Raw genomic sequence first — 20781 nt, forward strand, 5'->3', positions numbered from 1 at the left:
CTCGAAGCCGCCCGGTTTCCAGGTTCCACCATCCCACTCCCTTTCCACCACCTTTTCCAACCATGTGACAGTGTACAGAGAAAGAAAAAATATTATAATAAATTAGATGAATTTATTTATAATTTCGGATTAAGTTAAAGAGCTGAGAAAATACAACAATTAACCAATTTAGAGGGTGGGTTTGAACTCAGTTCTTTGTTATCAGAAACTTTGAACATATTTTTTTAAAGAATCTCGATGTAACATCCTTCAATATGTAATAATTGATTAATAAAATATTTGATTTAATATCGAGCTGCTTTTTTCTTTGTGTGTGGTGTGGATGGTATTAGCTTGATGTGACGAGTGGAATCCAATGTTGTTCTTATGGCGATTGTTGTTCTGCCGTCTCGTTCGCACACACTACGGCCTTGTCGGCCACCTTGTTTGTTTTTGTTATGCTGGAAAAAAACTCATTTAATAATAATAAATAAAGACGACTGACAAAAGAGTGAGATTGATAAACAAAGAGCGCTGATCGATTCGCCTGGCAACCCGTTTTAACGGGACAACGCTCCATAAAGCAAGGCAAATAAAGCAAATAAAAATAAAGCAAAAACCAAAACTGCAGCTGGAAGTTTTATCTCTTTTCACATTGCGGAAGTCGGCGAGGGGTGTTACGAAAATATGACCCTCACACCCACAAGCCGGAAGTTTGGCGCAAACAAATACAGGCAACAATAATTCGGAGAAACAATTAAAACAAACAAATAATGCATTTACATGCGAGTACGGTGAGCCATCAAGAATTAAAAAGTTTAAACTATAGTGGTTTTTACTGTAAGATACTTATTATCTCAACGTTGTATACCATTTTTAATTAACTTTTCTAAATGATAAAAATAATAAATACCGGCATTGGTACGGTTGATTTATTTAGTTTCATGTAGGTATAAAAGTTCTAAAGATAGCACACAAAATGTCAGTATTGCATTCTTGCTTATTTACCCTGTGCTTTTCTTTATGCAAAGAAACATTGTAAGAATATCAATCAATTTCAATGTCAAAGGGGTTTCCTGGTACAGTTTTAATTAACATGTGAATAGAGCTTGTTTATAAACAAATAGTACATGAAGGTATAAGTATAAAACAGTTTTGCTGATAAGACTGCGTTACGAAACATTCTCTAAGAAGAACAGCAGTTGGCCAGCAACTGATAAGAAGGTGAAACAAAGAAGCAAAACTGCCACAAAGTGATAAGCGTGGCGCCGTAAATTGTTAAATTCTTTGACAAATGTATTTTTGGTTACTTTGACTAATCGCAATGTGTTTAGTAGATAATAATTTTCGAATTGGCGCTTAATAGCAGCCTATCGATTGATTTTACAGGGCTACCTTCTCATAAGCTGATTGCGTTATCGATAGGCAGGTATTTCAGTGGGATTTTTTAGTGTCAAAATAGACTTGGTTTTTCTGTGTCTCTTCCACGGAAGCTGTTAATTAAATGAAGTTAAATTAATTGCCCCAAGAAGTGGCTTTAATTAAAAAGCGTTCTTAGTAGGTAAATAAAGCCTCTTTAGTGCACAAAAATGTTTAAAATATAAAATTAGCAAGTGAAATGTGTGAAATTCCTGTGTTTCGCCTATTTCGGCAAGACCCGTTGTTGTTTTTGTGTTGCGACAGTGATGCGCAGCCTGTCCTCTTAGCTGGAAATCAACCGGATCTGGCTAGAAACCCGACAAAGTGACACCGCCAAAAGCCAGAAGACACAGATTGATCAATTTTATATGTTTTTGCAGTGTTTCGCTCGTCGTGATCCGAAAAAGTCGTAGACCAGGTGCAACAGGTGCCAATCGCAAGTGAAAGCCAGTCGAGAGTAACAGAAAAAATAGAAAAGCCCACAGAATGCCGCCCGTGCAGTAAGCAGAATGTTCCGCCCCACTTTCCAAACGTCCTTGGGCTTAAAACGCCCACTTATTGCATCATTTGGCAGCCTACAAATCATCATTACTCATTCGCATAAATTCGCTTTTTCTAATTATTAGAATCAATTACCATTTAAGGATAGTAATGCGTATCTTTCATGCCCTCATACAATCTTAACCCTCTGCAAAGCTATGCGGGCGAATTAGACCCCTATGGAATGCAATTTGTCTGCCAGATGTTTACTCCATCGATGACATCATGCCAACATTCAAATTTATTTTTAAACGCCGCCACTTGAAAGAGTGTGTGTGTGTGTGAATCCACGTTCGTGTGTTGTTTACTATTTGTTTGTGCGACTGTGTTTGTCGATTTGATTGAGTGGGCGATATTGTGTTGGCGGCAAATCCAAATTTGAACTCGTTGTTTAAAGTTCTAACCCATTTCGGGGGCCAAAGAATGCTCATTGATTGAAACAGTGAAGGGTATACAATTCACTTGCTTCACTAGCTAACTTATCAATACCTAGAAAATTATTTATTTTTATTAGTTTACTTATATATGTTATTAACTTTTCATTGAATCACTATAAAATTGATATGGTCAATGAAATCAATAATTAATTCAAAGATTTTTTATTTAAATTGTTTTATATCATCGTAAGGAGAATAATGAGCAGAAATCAAGTCTATAAAGTTATAAAAAATCGAAAATCCCTATCCAACTGAAAGTCAAAAGCCTTATCTTTTAATTTATAAACCAAAATAATGCCCAATGCTTTGCAACTTCAATAAGTGATTCAATAGCTTCCCTCGCTGTATACAAAGATTTGATATTAAAAGTTTATTGAACTTTGGGGTCTTAGGACTATAAATTAACCTAAACCATATTTTTTGGTTATAGGAGGCACAAACCAAACTCCCTGTATTCTTTAAATCAAACCTGTTATCGCATACAATGTATGTTTATATTGCACTGTACCTGCTCCAAAATGATATCTTAACCATCACTGAAGTCATGACATCCGCACCTTTTAACGCTTGATATCCAACTGCCATGCGACACTCACTGTGACGAAAGCTACAAATCCAAGGAATGCTATAAAGCTTTTTGGCTGTGCATTCGAGGGAAATATGATTCAGCCAGCGTCAACAGAGCCGGCAAAGCGATAAGTCTCATTGTTTTGTCCAGTTTTTCGCTTCACGCCCTACCCTAAAGTTGTGCTCCTTCGCGCTAAAGCTATAACCATGATGTACTCCAAGGCTGAAGTGTAAAGGCCTCTAAAATGTCACATTTTTACCACAAACTAATACCGATCTTCTCCTGAATTTGCAGAGTCCAGGCAGCAAACATGTCGCTGAGTGCAATGCATTGCACGCGATGCGCCGATGGATTCGAACCCACCGAGAAGATCGTCAACTCCAATGGAGAACTCTGGCACACACAGTGCTTTGTGTAAGTAGAACCTACATAAATCTGGAAAATCCTACAAGTTCAATGTGTTGACCTATATGTTTCATTTAGATACAAAATTTATTAACTGGTGTTTGCTTAAAAATACGAGCTAAATATTTGAAACTAAAACCTTCACAGACTGTGTATACTGAAAAAATATGTATACATAATAAATTGTTAACATTTTTGACGAATTCCGTCACGATAAGAATTCATCATCCGAGCACAACATTTCCATGAATTATACAAAGCTTTTTTAATGTTTTATCAGGTTATTCATTTTGTATAAAATTTCTTAAAATAGTCGACACATCTCTTTATTGGATGACATAGTTTCCTTTTCCCAAATCATCTACTTATGGCAAATTGTTTTGCAGGTGTGCTCAGTGCTTCAGACCCTTCCAAGATGGCATTTTCTACGAGTTCGAGGGTCGCAAGTATTGCGAACGCGACTTCCATGTTCTGTTCGCTCCGTGCTGTAACAAGTGCGGCGAGTTCGTCATCGGGCGGGTCATCAAGGCCATGTCAGCCAGCTGGCATCCGCAGTGCTTCCGTTGCCAACTGTGCGCCAAGGAGCTGGCCGACTGCGGGTTTATTAAAAATCAAAACCGCGCCCTGTGCCACGAGTGCAATGCCAAGGTGAAAGCGGAGATCACCGGCCGCTATGTATGCCAAAAATGCCAGTAAGTTTTGCTAAGTTTCAATCTGGATATGTTGCTGATTTGCTTATATTTTAGCGGCCTCATCGACGAGGAGCCTTTGCGATTCCGCGGAGAAGTGTACCACGGCTATCACTTCAGTTGCACGGCTTGCGGCACTGAGCTGGATTCCACGGCCCGAGAAGTGAAAAGTCGACCGGGTTTGGCCGCTAACGATATGGTGGGTTTTTGGCAAAAAATTAAGAAATACAGAACGTCCAGAACGGATAGAAAGTTATCTAACGATAGATTATACTTTCTATCTTCTATTATCAATTTTTTTTTTTTAATTTCTATAACTGAAATTGATTGAATATCGTGGTTTTGAAAAACATTTGCTTATTCAAGTTTTACATATACTTAAAATTGAAACTGATGTAAATTGGGCAACGATTAATTTACTTCACAAAAAAATGTGACTTTATTAATCCTGTTTAATATGTCTTTGTTCCGTTACAGAACGAACTGTATTGTCTGCGTTGCCATGATAAAATGGGCATTCCCATCTGTGGCGCCTGTCGTCGACCAATTGAGGAGCGAGTGGTAACTGCGCTGGGCAAGCACTGGCATGTGGAGCACTTCGTGTGCGCCAAGTGCGAGAAGCCGTTCCTGGGCCACCGGCACTACGAGAAGAGGGGATTGGCCTACTGCGAGACGCACTACCATCAGCTCTTTGGCAACCTGTGCTTCGTATGCAACCAGGTCATTGGAGGCGATGGTAATTAAACTTATTTAACAAGTTTTTCTGTTTCTAATGCCAACTTTTTCATATCGTTAATAGTTTTTACTGCCCTCAACAAGGCCTGGTGTGTTCACCACTTTGCCTGCTCCGTGTGCGATACAAAAATGACACAGAAGTCGAAGTTCTACGAGTACGACGAGAAGCCGGTCTGCAAAAAGTGTTACGAGCGATTCCCCAACGAACTGCGACGACGCCTGCGGACCGCTCATGAGATGACGATGAAGAAGAACGTCTAAACGTCTGGAGCAAAGTCTTTAACCTACGCCTAACAGTGCCTTTGTCGTTGTAGACCACATTTCTCTACCATTTTTAACATTAGAGAAACAAAAACAAAACCAACTAAAAACTTTTGTGCATGTCTTTTCAATCTGTTGTAACCTTGTTGTGTGTAATTTCTAATTTAAAAAAAAGTGAATCAACGGCAGCTAAGCTAGGGAACATAATAATTGTGTATTAACAGCTTTTAACGTTGTTATTTAATTGAATTTTATTTATATATAAATGTTTTTAAAATGATTTCAAACGTAAGGCTTATTTGGTTGGGTCAAAAATTTTGGAATAGCTTTGTATTAGGCATAGTGGTTCAACCTATCGCTCAATTGCAAATGTTTACGAGTTTAAATGCATTAAATGCTGTTCAACTTGGATTACAAGGTCATCAATTTGTTGATAAGGGATCGCGATGTGATCATGGCTATATTGTTCAGGTAGTTAACATCATCAACATGGACTAATTGGTGAACCTTCAAGACCTCCGATAAATAAGAAATCTGAGCTGGATTTGGTTTATGTGGAAAGTCTGTAAAGATATTAATTAATACATGCAAATCGTATTATTTTTAAATACAAACCTTGAATGACGCAAAGGTTTGTGTTACAAGGAGTTGTAAAGTTCAATGGATAGCGACGAATGTCCTGTTCGGTAATATCCTCCACATTGGTGTAATCTATGTACTGCACACGGTACTCAGTCTGCGACTTGGTAGTGATAATCTGCTCCACTCTACCACGATACCAGGAACCCTCGAATCGGGCAAGCACATATTCCTTTGCGCTGTCAAGGGGGTCATTAAAAGATTAATATATATTATAAGGAAATGTATACAAATAAAATATTTACACTGGTTTATAAGGCTCCGAATTTGTAATTTCCGATAGGCGAGAGTGCAAGGTGGAAAATTCATAGGCGTAGGAGCTGTCAAATGCCCCTAAAATACCGCGACTGATTTTCGAATTGTCGACAACGAAAACATCGATACCATCTTTACTTTCTATTGAGAAGTGACGGAGCTCAAAAGGCTAATGAATATACAAATACATCTAGTTATCTGTTAGTTTTAAAATAATTAAAAGAATATACTTACAGGGTTCAACAAAGGCTGGTTTTTCGGCATTACCATCCCATTTTCTTCGCAACTTTTTTTAGAGATGGACACCAAATCAAACTTTTAAATAAATCTTGTTATCTGTTAGTTTAAAAAGAATTAAAAACTACTTACAGGAGGCACCAGAGGCTGGTTTTTGGGCATTACCATCCCATTTTCTTGGGAACTTTTTTTAGAGATAGATAGCAAATCCAACTTTTCTTTGAGTTTTGGAAATTTCAAAGGAGTAGCATTATCACTTAGCAAAGTATTTTTTGATGCTAGACATTGTGTTAAAAAATCTTTAACTTCTTCATCTCTTGACTTTGAAAAAGTTTTAGGGGCAGTTTGAATCTCTTGCTTAGCGACAGTTTGTTTATCATCTTCTTTAGGCATCTCATTATCCTTTGAACCAAGATTGGATTTAAAGTTAGCAATTTCTTCATTTTCAACTTGGTTAGATTTGATTGGGTCTTCAATTATAATATTTGTAATTTCGTTAGGTTTCCCAACCTTTTCTTTTTGAGGATTTAATTCCTGAGAAAAATTGGATATTTGCGAGTCTTTTACATCCTTACTTTTCGCGTGGGAACGTAAAAATTCAGCAAATATTTCTCTTGGACTTAGTTTTTTCTCATCCTGCTCGTGAATATCGTTTGCATTCACATAAGTGCGGAAAAACTTGCTGAAAAGTTCACTTGGATCATTGATCTTTACATTATCGTCACCGGTAGGAATTATTACTTCTTGATTCTTATCTTTAGCCTCCAGACCTTTTAAGGACTCTTGGGACTCCATTTCGGCTGTTTGACACTCTGTTTTTGATGGATCGTTTTTGAGGACATCAGAATTTATTTTAGTTTGATAGGATTTAATTGATTCCTGATCAGTGGTAAGGAATTTTTCTTTCATAGCTTCAGCCTCCAGTTTTTTCAAGGATTCCTGGGAATCTTTTTCTGCTCTTTGAAAATCTGTTTTGCAAACTTCAAAATTTACATTAGTTTGAGAGGACTTTATACATTTTTCCACATTGGTAAGATTTATTTCCTCAAGATTCATATTTTCAGGCTCCAGTTTTTTTAAGGATTCCTGGAAATCTATTACTGATTCACTCTGATTTTTAACATCAGCTTCAATTTTTTTTACAGATTGCTGGGGCATAATAGTCGTAGTTTGAGACCCAGATATGGATGGATAAGGAATCGATTGTTTGAGTTTATTAGATTCTGGTGTCTTTTGGGAATTCTGCTGATTTGGAACGTCTTTCTTTTTATTAAAAGGGTTTTCAAACACCTCTTTATTGGAGCAGAATTCGCGTATCTTGTCATTAAGCGACATTTTCGAAACCGGGTCCAGCAGTTCCACATAAATGCATCCAGGTGTTTTTTTATGGACTGCTACAAACATTTCACCCTCAAATTGGGACACGAATGCAATGACATCGTCAGTGATGGTAAAGTTGGCCACATCCTTAAGCTGCACCGGCAGACTGAGACACGGAAGCGATAGAAGTTCATCATTTATCTCTCGCATATCTGAAACAGTTCTTGACTTTGTGACTCCATGATCGATGAATAATAAGCGAGCATAGTGACTCGCTAAGGGGTTTATCATTTTGGCCCGCTGGAACATTCCATTGTGACGAGCGAGGCAGAAGCCAGAACGTGGCTTTACCATCTTAGGCATCTCATTTCCCATAGCATTTATCTGAGGAGGGTCCAAAGTTTATTATTAAGTCTTTGAAAAACACTCAAGCTAATTAAGGAGCTAAGGATAAAAAACTTTTTCGAAAAACAAAACGGTCAAAAAAAAACATTTGTTAATCATTTCTTAATAATATTTTTATTTTAAATTGTTCACTACCTGAATAAAAGGTTCAAGTATATTCTAAGCTGCTTATAATTACGATACGAGTATTAAAGAATTAAACAAAAAGCATAAAAAGGTATGTCACTTTGAAACTGGCTAAAATTTGGTACGGCCTGGACCAATTTGGACTCTCAAAGACCAATTTTGGGTCAACGTTAAACAGGTCATCGGAAAATTAGAAATAACTAACATGAAAATGGGTCAAAAATTTGATCAACGTTAAATTGAAAATTTTGAATGCAGATTTTTAGAGAATCGAATCACAAGTCTTTAGAAGTATGCCACTTTAATAAATTTTGTTGTTTAAAAAAAAAAATTTGGAATAGATTTATATAAAGTCTTTAGAGGTATGCCACTTTGGAATCGGACTAAATTTGGTAAAGTTATGGACTTTGATTTGTTAACAGTATGGATAAACTAATGAAATGATTGATCAACTTAAATTTTTGATTTGGTCAACGTTAAACAAGTCATCGGAAAATTAGATTTAAGTAACATAAAAATGGGTCAAAAATTTGATCAACGTTAAATTGAAAATTTTGAATGCAGATTTTTAGAGAGTCGAATCACAAGTCTTTAGAGGTATGCCACTTTGGAATCGGACTAAATTTGGTAAAGTTATGGACTTTCGAAGACTAATATTGGGTCACGTTAAATTCATTAAACTATATGGGTATTACGATTGATTTGTTTGTTTTGGTTGAAGTTATGGACTTTCGAAGACTAATATTGGGTCAACGTTAATTAATTAATCGGAAAATTAGAAATAACTAACATGAAAATGGGTCAAAAATTTGATCAACGTTAAATTGAAAATTTGGAATGCAGATTTTTAGAGAATCTAATCACAAGTCTTTAGAGGTATACCACTTTAGAATCGGCTGAAGTTTGGTAAAGTTATGGACTTTCGAAGACCAATTTTGGGTCAACGTTAAACAAGTCATCGGAAAATTAGAAATAACTAACATGAAAATGGGTCAAAAATTTGATCAACGCTAAATTGAAAATTTGGAATGCAGATTTTTAGAGAATCTAATCACAAGTCTTTAGAAGTATGCCACTTTGGAATCGGACTAAATTTGGTAAAGTTATGGACTTTCAAAGACCAATTTTGGGTCAACGTTAAACAAGTCATCGGAAAATTAGAAATAACTAACATGAAAATGGGTCAAAAATTTGATCAACGTTAAATTGAAAATTTTGAATGCAGATTTTTAGAGAGTCGAATCACAAGTCTTTAGAGGTATGCCACTTTGGAATCGGCTGAAGTTTGGTAAAGTTATGGACTTTCGTAGACCAATTTTGGGTCAACGTTAAACAGGTCATCGGAAAATTAGAAATAACTAACATGAAAATGGGTCAAAAATTTGATCAACGTTAAATTGAAAATTTTGAATGCAGATTTTTAGAGAGTCGAATCACAAGTCTTTAGAGGTATGCCACTTTGGAATCGGACTAAATTTGGTAAAGTTATGGACTTTCGAAGACCAATATTGGGTCAACGTTAATTAATTCATCGGAAAATTAGAAATAACTAACATGAAAATGGGTCAAAAATTTGATCAACGTTAAATTGAAAATTTTGAATGCAGATTTTTAGAGAGTCGAATCACAAGTCTTTAGAGGTATGCCACTTTGGAATCGGACTAAATTTGGTAAAGTTATGGACTTTCGAAGACCAATTTTGGGTCAACGTTAAACAAGTCATCGGAAAATTAGAAATAACTAACATGAAAATGGGTCAAAAATTTGATCAACGTTAAATTGAAAATTTTGAATGCAGATTTTTAGAGATTCGAATCACAAGTCTTTAGAGGTATGCCACTTTGGAATCGGACTAAATTTGGTAAAGTTATGGACTTTCGTAGACCAATTTTGGGTCAACGTTAAACAAGTCATCGGAAAATTAGAAATAACTAACATGAAAATGGGTCAAAAATTGGATCAACGTTAAATTGAAAATTTTGAATGCAGATTGTTAGAGAGTCGAATCACAAGTCTTTAGAGGTATGCCACTTTGGAATCGGACTAAATTTGGTAAAGTTATGGACTTTCGAAGACCAATTTTGGGACAACGTTAAACAAGTCATCGGAAAATTAGAAATAACTAACATGAAAATGGGTCACAAATTTGATCAACGTTAAATTGACAATTTTGAATGCAGATTTTTAGAGAATCGAATCATAAGTCTTTAGAGGTATACCACTTTGGAATTGGCTGAAGTTTGGTAAAGTTATGGAGTCTAGAAGTCCAACTTTGGGTCTTTCTTTTACAAGACATCGGAAAATTAGATATAACTAACATGAAAATGGGTAAAAATGCAGATTTTTAGAGAATCCACTTTAAAATCGGATTAAATTAGGTACAGTTATGGACTCTGGAAGTGAAATACAAATCGTAATCTTTAAATTTAATTTTAATAGGGTTATTGTTCTTTAAGATTTGTGTATATTGGACTATTTTTGATTGAGTTTTGTTTGTAAAAATTATACTTGGAACGTATGGGGAATGAAATTGGAGTGTATACAAAACCTTCTCGCACACTTGGGCAAATGCCTTGTCAGCAGCTTCGCTGGCATCGCGTATATTGCATCGATTCGCGGATCGGAATCCGGTGATGTATACCAGGCTATTGCTGGGCGGCATGATCGCATTTGGCGGGGAAGTAATTTTGTTTTTCGCTTTGTTGCCGCTGTTACTTGAGACGATATTCGGAATTGGAAGTAGGGGAGTGGGAATCGGTGCCGGAACACTATTTTTGGGAGCAATGTTGCTGGTACTGCTGATATTACTGCCGATATTATGATTCATAATATCAGGAACTATGATTGGAACGGGGGCTGGAGCTGCCCCAACTACGCATTTATCAGCGCTAACCGCACATGCTCCCTCCAGCGATAATTCCTCGACGCTCAAGAGCACCGAATATGACTTGGGATGAACCAAAGCGGGCAGCGGAAAGCAGATATAGCGGTGACGTGGCCAATCCTTCAGCTGACAGTCCTTGGAGCAGTAAAAGTCCCCGCATCTCTGGCAAATCCTCTCCGCTACGGCTGCGCAGAGGACACAGTTTCCTTTTCCCTCCGGAAACTGGAATATTTTGATTTTTTATGTTTTTAGTAGGTTTTCCTGAGGGTCTTCCTTGATTTTTCTAACCTGAACACTGTCGACTGAATTCTTTGCGGCCATTTTTTCGTCATCAATTTTCGGAAAATTCTCTTTAAGGACGAGTTTTTTGACGTAAAAGCTCTTACAACAAAATCTAAAGAACAAGAGTGTTACCGTCTGGTGAACTCGGGAATTCCCAATAAATACTTCGCTACTTTAGAGGATTTCTACGGTATTTAAAATAATACCATACATGAGCAAATGCGCGGGAAATTTAATAATAATTGCAATAAATGGTAAAAACGTAATAACAGGATTCTGGCACGAGTTTTGAATTTGTGTATACACATATATTAGTTAAAAATATGTTATTTATTTATTTTAAAACAAATATTTAATAAAAAAATTGTTGGTTTATAGATAGCTCGCTCAGTGTAAACAGCTGTTCAATTTGTTAGTATTTAGTTATCGATGGACCTTGTTATCGATAACGCCGGTAAACTACCAATTCCGCTGCCCGATGTGAAATATTTGTTAATTTGATTTATCAGTTAAATAACTTCGCAAATGTTTGAATTAATTTGTCGAGTTTGTTTCCAACAAGACGAATTCCTCGTGGACATTTACGAAACCGTCGAGGAGTTGCAAGTAAATCTGTGCACCTTGCTGAAAACTTGTGGCGACATCAAAGTACGTTTTCTGGGCTGTTTTCTGAGACATTTTCACCATTTTTTCTATTCAAACCATTAATCCATGCCAGGTGGACTCCACTGATGAACATCCTAAGTATTTGTGCCAGGAGTGCACCAAAGAGCTGCTCATCGCGGCCAAGTTTCGCAGAAAGTGCGCGGAGGCAGAGAAAAGGTTGCGGGATGAGACTGCTAAGATGAATATTGACATGACAGAGTCTCTGCTGGAGGAGGAAATCATCACCTTTGACCCCAGCGACTACATCGAGGAGCTGCCATCCGCTGAAGAGGATTGCGAGAAGGAACCTACTGAAGTTTCAGCTCACAGTTGCCAGGATTGTGGGGCTGTTTTTCAGCAACCCGCAGCCCTTAGACGGCACATTGAAAATGTCCATGCCTCTATCACCATATACGATTGTGAGAAGTGTGGCGAGTTCTATACAGAGCTCAGGAGCTTTCAGAACCACAGCTGCTCTGATCCTGTATATCTGAAGGGGGGCCACAGGTGTCTGGAGTGCGGAAAGTGTTTGCAATCCGCATCCAGTCTGGTGGCCCATATGCGTCTTCACACCGGTGAAAGGCCCTTTTCCTGCAATCTGTGCGCCAAGTCCTTTACTACCAATGGAGCACTGATGGCCCATCAGAGGCGCCATCAGCGTCTGTTGCAGCACCAGTGCCCCCACTGCGGACGTGGCTTTGTGGAGTCCAGCAACATGCGGCGGCATATAGTCGCCCGGCACACTGACGAACGTCCACACCTCTGCACCGTCTGCCAACGTACCTTCTCGAGGGTCTACCTGTTGAATTTGCACCTCAGGACGCACACCGGGGAGCGACCCTACGCCTGCGGACACTGCGACCGGAGGTTTGCCCAACTGGGCGTCCTCAGAAGTCACGAGCGCATTCACACCGGCGAACGACTGCATCGCTGCCAAGTGTGCGAGAAGACCTTTAGTCGGGCGGGGCAGCTCCGAAAGCATGAGATGCGACACAAAACCGGACTATGATAAGCTAGAGACGCCGATATTGGCCAGTGCACTCTGAGTCGCGGTCAAGGTGAGCGCTATCTGCAGCCTAATCAGTGGTTTCGGAAGTCTCCCTCAATTCCGAGGTGCTACTCTCAGGCCACAACCATTCTTATCCTCAAAGCGAAAAGATGTTCAGAATTGAAGTAGTGGTGGGAATAATCCTTGTAGTGTTGTTCGCTGAAGGCAATCACTCATTGCATCGGGACACGCGTGGAGTACACGTTAAACTACCAAGGTAAGAAAAAATTACACTTTAGACTCATTGACAAAGTTATATTATAATTAAGTACTCTTTTTTTAACAGTGGAAGCTCGGCGGCGGTTTCCAGTGCTGTGCGTAGTTTAAAAGAGAAGATTGAGCAGCAGACAGAGGTTCTGAATCGACTGGCCAATGCCACGGAGAAGCTGGCGGAAGGCTCAGGAGCCATTCTGTCCAACTGTGCTCTGACCGAGAAGTACGGGTACACCCGCATTCAACTGGAGAAGGGCAGCCGACCGTTCGACGTCTTCTGCGAACAGGCTCTTGACGAAGGCGGCTGGACATTGGTGCTGCAGCGATTCAATGGCACCCAGCGCTCTGCGAAGGAATTCCGCGATGGGTACAACAGCATTGCGGACGGAGAATACTTCTTGGGCACCGACAAGCTGTACGCGCTGACTCACTCGCGCGACCACGAGCTGCTCTTCGTGATGCAGTTTGTTGACATGACAACGCGCACCTACCAGGCCCAGCGTTTCGTCCTGAAGAGTCCCACGGCGTACCTTACATGGGCCAAGGAACAGGACACCGTTCGCTATAGCTGGCCCTTGTGGGAGCAGGAGATCGCACGCTTGCCAGATGGAAAATCATGGGAGTCATATGAGAGCTGTTCTTCGCTTTGTGGCCCGGAGCGCTTGTAAGTTATATTAGCCTACTTACCTTTTAAAGTTACCAACCAAATTCTCTTTTTTTAGCATTGTCTTTCTGCTGAAGTGGAACTTCGGTACGCAGAACTTAAACCCGATAATGGGACGCCCGGCTATTCGACTTTTCAAGCTTCTGTTGCGCCCATCTAATGCCTACTTGACTGTTAAAAACCCATAAGTTATTTTTAATACTAAACCTGACTCGTTCGGCTTTGAATTTGCTTTTGGATTAAAAACAGACTAAATTTGACTATTTTGTGACTGCTAAAATTTGTCTTTATAATGTTTAATAAAGTGCGACAGTCAAAACAATATTAATACCTTCAACAATTAAATGCTTTTTATCCGTTCAATTCTTGTTCCACTCAAAAAACCCAAATAAGACATAATAAGATGGGATTGCATTTTCAAAAGTTTTATTGCATGCAGGTAAGAGTTAGTAATGTTTCTTCTTGTAATTGGTTTACATTTGCTTTGATTTTGCAATTATCCTACAAGTTACAACAAGTGACGCAGTTATATGCTATATATATCCGAATAATGTATAGATGTATATCGGGATTGTATGGTATATTCTTTGATGAAGTTAAATTATAATTGAAGAGACAAACTTGTACTCGTTAATAACTAGGTTGAGAGCACGACTTTGTTGTTTGATTTTCATTTCCATATCTAACCCGCTCTCGGGGCATCCACGATCCTATTTGTACATTAATGTATATGTATATTTATATATGGTTGTATATATAAATATGGTTAGTCATCTTTTGATTTGATTTTCATGCACTTTCGAGTAATGTACTTGGCTTAATTTAATTACGGGTAAATTACGAAATTAGTTTAGTTCTTCGGGTGCTATTCCTCGTATGGCTCAATTCTCTTTGGGTTTGCTTCGGGTCGTATCTTTGTCTTCCATTATGGCGGCGGGATAGCTGCACTCCTCCACATCTACATCGGATTCGGGTTCGGTACAGGGGGTCTTGATCAGAATCGAAGGTAAGGGTCGGGTCGTTTTATGGTTTAGGGTCACTTAGTCTACAAAAGCGTCGCCTCTGGGTAAACAGAAATACGAAAAGAATCGATTTAATATCTAGGTTGGGGGGACAGGCAAGTAACTGGGCAACAGGTGAGAAACAGGTGCATAACTGGGTGCCCATTGATCCTGTTTAAAGCGCTGATCCCTGCTCTATCCTTCGCTGATACTTACGCGCCTGCACGCTCAGATCGTCGAGCAGAAGTTCGCTGGAGGACTTGGATCGCTTGGGGAAGATTAGGGCCTTGCGCAGAGGGGTCACATGGGCGATGGCCACCTGGGAGCGGGACTGCGGCTTGGGCGGTGGCCTTGGCGCCCTCTTTTGTTTGTGGGAGGGCTTCCTCAGCTGCTGCACAAAGGACTTGCTGACCGTGGAGCCCCGATTGAAGTCTTCCGTCTTGTTGAGCGCCGCATCGCCAGAATATTTCTGCAGCGCCTTGCTATCCTGCGACTTCAAACGCTCGAAAAGATTGGTGAGGGTGCGGGACCGCGGTGGCGATGGAGCGGGATACTTATTAAGGTTTAACTGCGGAGTGCTGTGCTTGGGCGTTCGCCCGGCCCCCGCACTGGTGGTGGGCGTGGTCGAGGCCGTCTGCGCCCGACTGGCGAACACCTCGTCATCCAGTTCGCTCAGGCTCACCAGCATGTGCTCGTCCTCGAAGAGATCATCGGTATTGGTCTGCGTTTGCGTTTGCGTCCCCTCCTTGTCATCCTCATGATCGTCATCATAGCAGGAGAATATCTCATCAAAGGCCGCATTCACTATAAAGGACTCGTCCTGCAACTCCTCATTGTCCTCCAGGCTGGCATGTTTTCGCAGGGTGCCAAACAAATTCTTGCGATAGTCCTCGAAGGTGGACTGCTGCAGTTGCTCCCGGGAGCGATCTACTCGCTGTGGTGATGATGATATTGCTGGCTGCCAAAAGCCGGAGGCCAGTGTTTGGGTGCTGCAGCTGTTGGTCAAGACCCCCTCGTGCAAGGATTGCTGCTTTTGCGGCTGCGACTGTGTTCGTGAGCGTGCTTTTTGCTGATGTTGCAGGTGGTGTGGCTGGTGTTGCTGCTGCTGCTGCAGCTGCAGGTGTTGCTGCTGCAAGCGCTGGCGGTGCAATTGCTGCACCAGCCGCTGGCGCATCTCCTGCGAGCGGCGCTTCAGCTGGCTGTACTTGCTCTGGGTGGTGGTGCCGGTGGTGCCACCGCCGGCGGTCTCATACTTACTCAGCTCCCGGTCCGCATGGCGATCCTCCTCCTCCGCCAGTCGCCGCTGCAGGGCCAACGTCTCGAAGGTGTGCACCACACTGCCCACGTGTGTGCTGATCTCGGGGATGCCCAGATCACCGCTAAATAGATCGGCATTCCGGCGGGTCATCGTCTTGGTGGCATGGTGACCATGGCCGGGGGCGTGGCAGTGGCGCAGGGGCGGCACTGGGCAATCCGCTGGGGGATATTGCTCCAGGAACTCGCAGGAGTCCTGCTGCCAGAGCAGATTGCCCAGCTCGTCGTGAGCGCTGCTTCTGGCCTGGGAACTCGACTGGAGGTGTTGTAAGCAGTGTGGTTTTTGTGGTGTGTCGATGTTGTTGTTGTTGTTGTTGTTGTGTGGTTTGAGTTGTTGTTGGCAGATATTTCAAGCAATTCGTTAATGAAACAAATAAACAAAATCTGATTAGCCGAGTTGGGGGCAAAACACGGTCTGCTTTTGGGTGCTAAGTTGGTGGCTGGTGAGCTTTTTTTGGGGGGTTCTTTTGTTTGGAGTCAGGGGGTCAGAGGGTCAGGGGTCAGGGGTCATGGGTCAGGGACTGGTGGGCCTGGCTTAAGTCTACAATATAAGTAACTAGTTTAATACGCTTATCCATTCTATGTACACAGTAAACAATAAGCTTTATATGCCATTTCAATGGCTTTCAATTGCGTTTTTGACATTTGCTACGAACTAAATTAGTTTATAGACTAGGTAAATATTCAATTCATTTAGAGGCTATCCATTCGAAAACAACAAGCTGCCCAAACAAATGGCATTCAAAACACTTATCTCCCTCCAAGACTTCTGTGTATCCGGCAGCTGAAAAAATGCCAGGAATCGTCTTCCTGCAGCCGCAAAATCAAATTTGCATTGCAATCAGGAATGCATCTTGCAGCTCTAAATTCTGTTTGCAAATTCTCTCAATCAAATGAAAACTTTCAACCATTTGGCGAACACAAATGTGTGAGTCTTTCTGTGTGTGTGGGTGTGTGTGTTGAGCACAGGTATTTAAAGGATGTCCCAAAATCCATCAGTTTCCCATTATTTAAATATGTAGGTCCTTCTTTAAATACAATCGCAAATTTATGGTTGCAATAATAAAACTAATTAATGAAATGACTGCATTTCATTTGGTATTTTAATTCATAAATGTGTTCAAATTAAGACAATGTAATATAATACGACAAAAAAATTACTGAATGCAAATAAATGTGAGTGCATAGCAATTTGCTAGTTAAAATTCCTTTAAAACATTGTTTCACAGTTTATCGGGGCTGAATAATGTTTGTTGAGTAATAATTACGGTCTCATTTACCAATTATAAAATAATTATAAATGTAATAAAGAAAGAATTTCGTATATTGTTTAATTTGTGATGTGCAACGTTTCGTGTTATAAGTGGAAATCTTTAGAGTTTTAAACCATTAATGAATTTAAAATATAACTAAGTGCAAGATTTGTAGTTTGAAGCATATTTTAAGTGGTCTAAATGTTTGATGGGTCAGCAACCTTGCAAAATGTTTAAACTTTTGATTTTTGGGGACACCCTTAACCATTTCCCGTGTTAATTTGTGAGTGTGCCTGAGTGTGTGCTAGTGTCTAATAATAGTTATTATCAAATGGTAGGCTATCACTGGAGCTGGAGTAGTGCTGCTGCTGCTGTTGCGGTGGCAGTGGCAGCACTTGATTGCTGCAACCATTGCGCTTGGCCGGCTTGCTGTTGCCGCTGCTCTTTTGCTGCTGTTGCTGTGGTTGCTGCTTGTGCAGGACCTTGAAGTCGTCCTGCGACTTGCTGCTGCTGCCCTTCGAGCCGTGCTTGCCATTCTTGTGCGCCTTGCCGTGCTTGGTGTGCTTCAGGCTGTGGTGTTGCTGTTGCTGCTGATGTTGCTGGTGCACCTGTTGCTGTTGCACGTGCGGGTGGCTGTAGCGATCGCCACCGTGTTGGGGATGGTAGTGGTGCTCGATGTGAGCAATGTTGCTGCTGCTATGGTAGTGCTGATGTTGCTGGTGCGTCGCATGTTGCTGGTGGTTGCTGTTGTCGCTGGCGGTGCCGCTGCTGCCGTAGCTGTAGATCTGCGACTTGGACTGGCTGCGTAGCGGCTGTTGTTGCATCGTGGCCACACTGTAGTGATCCAAGCTGTCGAAGGTCTGCAAATAGTGCGGATTGATCTGGGTGCAATAGTCGCCACCGCTGTTGTTCTGCTGCTTGCGATCCAGTGTGTTGCGGGTGTTGCCGCCGGGATGTTGCTGGTAGCTCAGATGTTGGTAGTGCGACTCCTGCTGTTGCTGCTGCTGCTGCTGCTTGACCCCGTTCTTCAAGGGCAGCGGTGGCGGCTGTGGTGACTTCCGCTGACCACTCGACTTGAAGCTATTGTTGCCGCTGTTCAGGGTCAAACTGTTGTTGCTGTTGCTGTGGTTGCTGCTGCTACAGTCGGACTTCGTCTTGATGGCCACAAACGCATTGGGCAGCGGCGGCAGCAGGGGCGGCGTACCGGTGGGCGTGGCTATCGTGGTCGAGGGCGAGCTGGCCACGCCCACTTCCCGATCCCTCTCGCGCTACGCGATGTGATGACCGCCAAATGTTCGAAGTACCGGCACGCTCTGATTTTTGTGGTGTTTTTATTCGGGAAGGGTGGTTGTTGTGGTGTTGTGGTTGTCGAGTGGGTGGTGTTTTGTTTTTATTTTGGTGGGTAGTTCACATTACAATTGTGGTGTGCGTGTGTTGGTTAAATGCGCATTGGTTGGTTGTTGTTATCGGAAAATGAAATGTCAGAGCGTAAAAAGAGACGAAAAAGGAAAAGAGTAGACACTTATCATATAAATTGTGTATGATATAAGTATTTAAATATTTTTGCTTAAGAAGAGTATACGTAGGTGTCGTGGTGTGAGTGTTAGTGTTCGGTTATTCTTTTTTTTTTTATTTTTGTGGGGAATTGGGAAGTGCGTCCGTTGACATTTGTCTTTGCTGTGTTTTTATTTCTGGTCACAAACCGATGACGGTTCAGTTGGTAGTTCATATATACATATAGCTAAGCTCGACTCACGTACAAGTGACTGGGCTACATGGTGCTCATCAAAAGGAATACGAAATAAAAGTTAAATTAAAGTCTAGCATTTGCGGGCTACATAAATATTTACACAGTGTGTGTTCTTGGTGGTTTATCTAGGTGCACACAAAGTATTCAGAACTTGGCCAGCGCCTTGTGAGCTTCAAGACAATAATTATGCAAAACGTTCCACTTACATTAAGGATAGCTGCAGGTGCTTTTTCGGGGGGTTTAGTTCGTTGGGAATTTCATGCAAGGATGCAGTTGCAGGCAGGCGAGGGGAAATGCTAATTGGCGACCGAAACTTATTAAATTTTAGCTGGAAGTTAAGCCAAGTCACACCCACACAGTTACACATGCACATATATTACGCTAATTAACCAGGCTAATTTGAAGAAAAAAGCGAGCGCCAAGTTTGCATTAAGTTAAGTTAAACGAAGTTGTCGCCTTTAAGGACTTCTAGTGACTTCTGTTTGAGGCTTGCTTGGTAGGTAATTTGTACATTAAATTAAAAAAGTTTCTGCGCCGCAGCGGCAGCAGTAAGCGCAACTGTTTTTTCTATCCTGCCAGCTTCCTTCTGTCTGAGAAGCACTGTAAATGCACTTTATGCATAGTCAATAACGCACCCACACACATGAAAGCGGAAAAATGGAGAAAGGGTAACGGGGAACGGGGAATGGGCCTGGGGTAAAGAAAACTTTCAGTCGCTCACTCAATGCACTCTCAAAGACACTACAGGGTGCACTTGTCGGGCAACTTGGCTCAACGGAAAAGTTGACAAGCATTGACATAATTTTACGCGCAATGACGACTTGAAGGAGCCGCAGGATGTGTCTGCATGTCGGTTCCTCGAGTGCTGAAGTGCCACACCCCATTGCCATTGCATTTTCTGCATCATTTAGTTACTGGTACATTTGCCAAATTGATGGAAATTTAATAGACCTGCCACATAATTGTGGCTAATGATGGATGACTGCGAATCAAAGACCAGCTGCTGCCCAGAAAAGTCCGCAGAAAATCAGGGAGCGGCGGAACAGCGGTATCAACATCATCAACAGCAGCCGGAAATGGGAAAATGGGAACGGGAAGGGGAAAGGGAAAAGGGGAATAGCGGGTGCTTTCGGCGGAAACTCAACTCAGTGCCACAAAAATTTGAAAACTTTGTAAACAAAACTTTGAACTCGGCACTTTTGCTGCTGGCGCGAAACGAAACGAAAAACATCAGGCGACGATCCGCAGGACCTTTAGGATAAAAATGGCTGAGCTCCTCGGCCCGACTTCCCTCTGGTTGTCAACTGCACAAAGTTTTCCACACGGCAAATGGTAACTGAACTTGCTCGAAACTTGGACGAGGACAGGCACTGGAGTTCAACTGGAATCCACTCTGCATACAACAACAAAGGCGTTCATCAATTGTCCAGCGGATGTTGAGTTCAGTTCGGAGGGGGGGCGGCGTTTTAAGGGGTGGCAGGGGGTCAGGGGGTCAGGACCAGAGATGCAGATAGAGAGTGAGCAGTGACAGCGACAACGAAAACGACAACGACAGTTGCAGCCAGGCTTCCGCTAAGCTCGGCTACATCCGCCTCCCAAATCACCGACCCTCCCACCCAAAAACTACCACACAGTGAAAAAATACCCCTAATATGGCACAAGAATTTCAATATTTGCAATCATGTTGAAGTTTTAATAAATCCTCTTCTTTA

General features: G+C 41.3%; 5 protein-coding genes across 11 annotated transcripts in view; 3 read left to right on the forward strand and 2 right to left on the reverse strand.

The window, feature by feature from the left end:
* The first annotated feature begins 1411 nt into the window (after nucleotides 1-1411).
* On the forward strand, nucleotides 1412-5313 carry LOC108042759 (LIM and senescent cell antigen-like-containing domain protein 1). 3 transcript variants are annotated; one of them, XM_017121195.2, is made up of 7 exons: nucleotides 1423-1540; nucleotides 1779-1898; nucleotides 3238-3357; nucleotides 3735-4040; nucleotides 4095-4236; nucleotides 4515-4773; nucleotides 4837-5313. In XM_017121195.2, the coding sequence occupies exons 2-7, from the start codon at nucleotides 1885-1887 to the stop codon at nucleotides 5031-5033; spliced, it is 1038 nt and encodes a 345-aa protein (XP_016976684.1). In that variant the 5' UTR covers nucleotides 1423-1540; nucleotides 1779-1884; the 3' UTR covers nucleotides 5034-5313. The 3 variants fall into 3 exon arrangements, with proteins under 3 accessions (XP_016976685.1, XP_016976684.1, XP_016976683.1); XM_017121196.2 differs by lacking the exon at nucleotides 1779-1898 and having other exon boundaries at nucleotides 1412-1540; XM_017121194.2 differs by lacking the exons at nucleotides 1423-1540; nucleotides 1779-1898 and adding an exon at nucleotides 3135-3172.
* LOC108042758 lies at nucleotides 5259-11317 on the reverse strand. The gene is made up of 7 exons (XM_017121193.2): nucleotides 11188-11317; nucleotides 10564-11121; nucleotides 6297-7868; nucleotides 6162-6242; nucleotides 5918-6096; nucleotides 5649-5851; nucleotides 5259-5596 (listed from the first exon to the last, which is right to left on the reverse strand). The coding sequence occupies exons 1-7, from the start codon at nucleotides 11218-11220 to the stop codon at nucleotides 5445-5447; spliced, it is 2778 nt and encodes a 925-aa protein (XP_016976682.1). The 5' UTR covers nucleotides 11221-11317; the 3' UTR covers nucleotides 5259-5444.
* Nucleotides 11318-11640: 323 nt separating this feature from the next.
* On the forward strand, nucleotides 11641-12854 carry LOC108042755 (zinc finger protein 239). The gene is made up of 2 exons (XM_017121189.2): nucleotides 11641-11829; nucleotides 11900-12854. Exons 1-2 carry the CDS (start codon nucleotides 11707-11709, stop codon nucleotides 12833-12835), a joined length of 1059 nt encoding a protein of 352 aa, XP_016976678.1. The 5' UTR covers nucleotides 11641-11706; the 3' UTR covers nucleotides 12836-12854.
* An 86-nt stretch (nucleotides 12855-12940) lies between these two features.
* Nucleotides 12941-14091, forward strand: LOC108042756 (angiopoietin-4-like). Its single transcript, XM_017121191.2, has 3 exons — nucleotides 12941-13091; nucleotides 13161-13751; nucleotides 13810-14091. Exons 1-3 carry the CDS (start codon nucleotides 12985-12987, stop codon nucleotides 13937-13939), a joined length of 828 nt encoding a protein of 275 aa, XP_016976680.1. The 5' UTR covers nucleotides 12941-12984; the 3' UTR covers nucleotides 13940-14091.
* Nucleotides 14092-14160: 69 nt separating this feature from the next.
* Nucleotides 14161-20781, reverse strand: part of LOC108045712 (hemicentin-2) — a 75869-nt gene continuing 69248 nt past the window's right edge. For 2 of the 5 annotated variants that reach the window (XM_044458675.1, XM_044458674.1), the window contains exon 15: nucleotides 14161-16322. In XM_044458675.1, coding sequence (XP_044314610.1) covers nucleotides 14928-16322 — 1395 coding nt within the window. In that variant the 3' untranslated portion in view covers nucleotides 14161-14927. Of the gene's footprint in view, nucleotides 18633-20781 lie in introns of all 5 variants that reach the window. The other 3 variants (XM_044458677.1, XM_044458676.1, XM_044458679.1) reach the window with 3 other exon arrangements.

This window comes from Drosophila rhopaloa, unplaced genomic scaffold, assembly GCF_018152115.1.
Source record: "Drosophila rhopaloa isolate 14029-0021.01 unplaced genomic scaffold, ASM1815211v1 contig_167, whole genome shotgun sequence".
In the NCBI taxonomy this organism is placed as follows: Eukaryota; Metazoa; Arthropoda; class Insecta; order Diptera; family Drosophilidae; genus Drosophila; species Drosophila rhopaloa.

What these genes read in the sequence shown, in the direction of transcription:
- LOC108042758 (XM_017121193.2), bottom strand. Translation starts at nt 11,220, where the DNA reads ATGGCCGCAAAGAATTCAGTCGACAGTGTTCAG. An exon ending in TTGCCCAAGTGTGCGAGAAG is followed by an intron (nt 7,869 to 10,563) that starts GTTTTGTATACA and finishes GACCCTCCTCAG; the next exon opens with ATAAATGCTATGGGAAATGA. An exon ending in TCGGAGCCTTATAAACCAGT is followed by an intron (nt 5,852 to 5,917) that starts GTAAATATTTTA and finishes CCCCCTTGACAG; the next exon opens with CGCAAAGGAATATGTGCTTG.
- LOC108042759 (XM_017121194.2), top strand. Translation starts at nt 3,150, where the DNA reads ATGATGTACTCCAAGGCTGAAGT. An exon ending in GTTTGGCCGCTAACGATATG is followed by an intron (nt 4,237 to 4,514) that starts GTGGGTTTTTGG and finishes GTTCCGTTACAG; the next exon opens with AACGAACTGTATTGTCTGCG. An exon ending in CCAGGTCATTGGAGGCGATG is followed by an intron (nt 4,774 to 4,836) that starts GTAATTAAACTT and finishes TATCGTTAATAG; the next exon opens with TTTTTACTGCCCTCAACAAG.
- LOC108042755 (XM_017121189.2), top strand. Translation starts at nt 11,707, where the DNA reads ATGTTTGAATTAATTTGTCGAGTTTGTTTCCAACAAGACGAATTCCTC. An exon ending in AAACTTGTGGCGACATCAAA is followed by an intron (nt 11,830 to 11,899) that starts GTACGTTTTCTG and finishes AATCCATGCCAG; the next exon opens with GTGGACTCCACTGATGAACA.
- LOC108042756 (XM_017121191.2), top strand. Translation starts at nt 12,985, where the DNA reads ATGTTCAGAATTGAAGTAGTGGTGGGAATAATCCTTGTAGTGTTGTTC. An exon ending in GTACACGTTAAACTACCAAG is followed by an intron (nt 13,092 to 13,160) that starts GTAAGAAAAAAT and finishes TTTTTTTAACAG; the next exon opens with TGGAAGCTCGGCGGCGGTTT. An exon ending in CTTTGTGGCCCGGAGCGCTT is followed by an intron (nt 13,752 to 13,809) that starts GTAAGTTATATT and finishes CTCTTTTTTTAG; the next exon opens with CATTGTCTTTCTGCTGAAGT.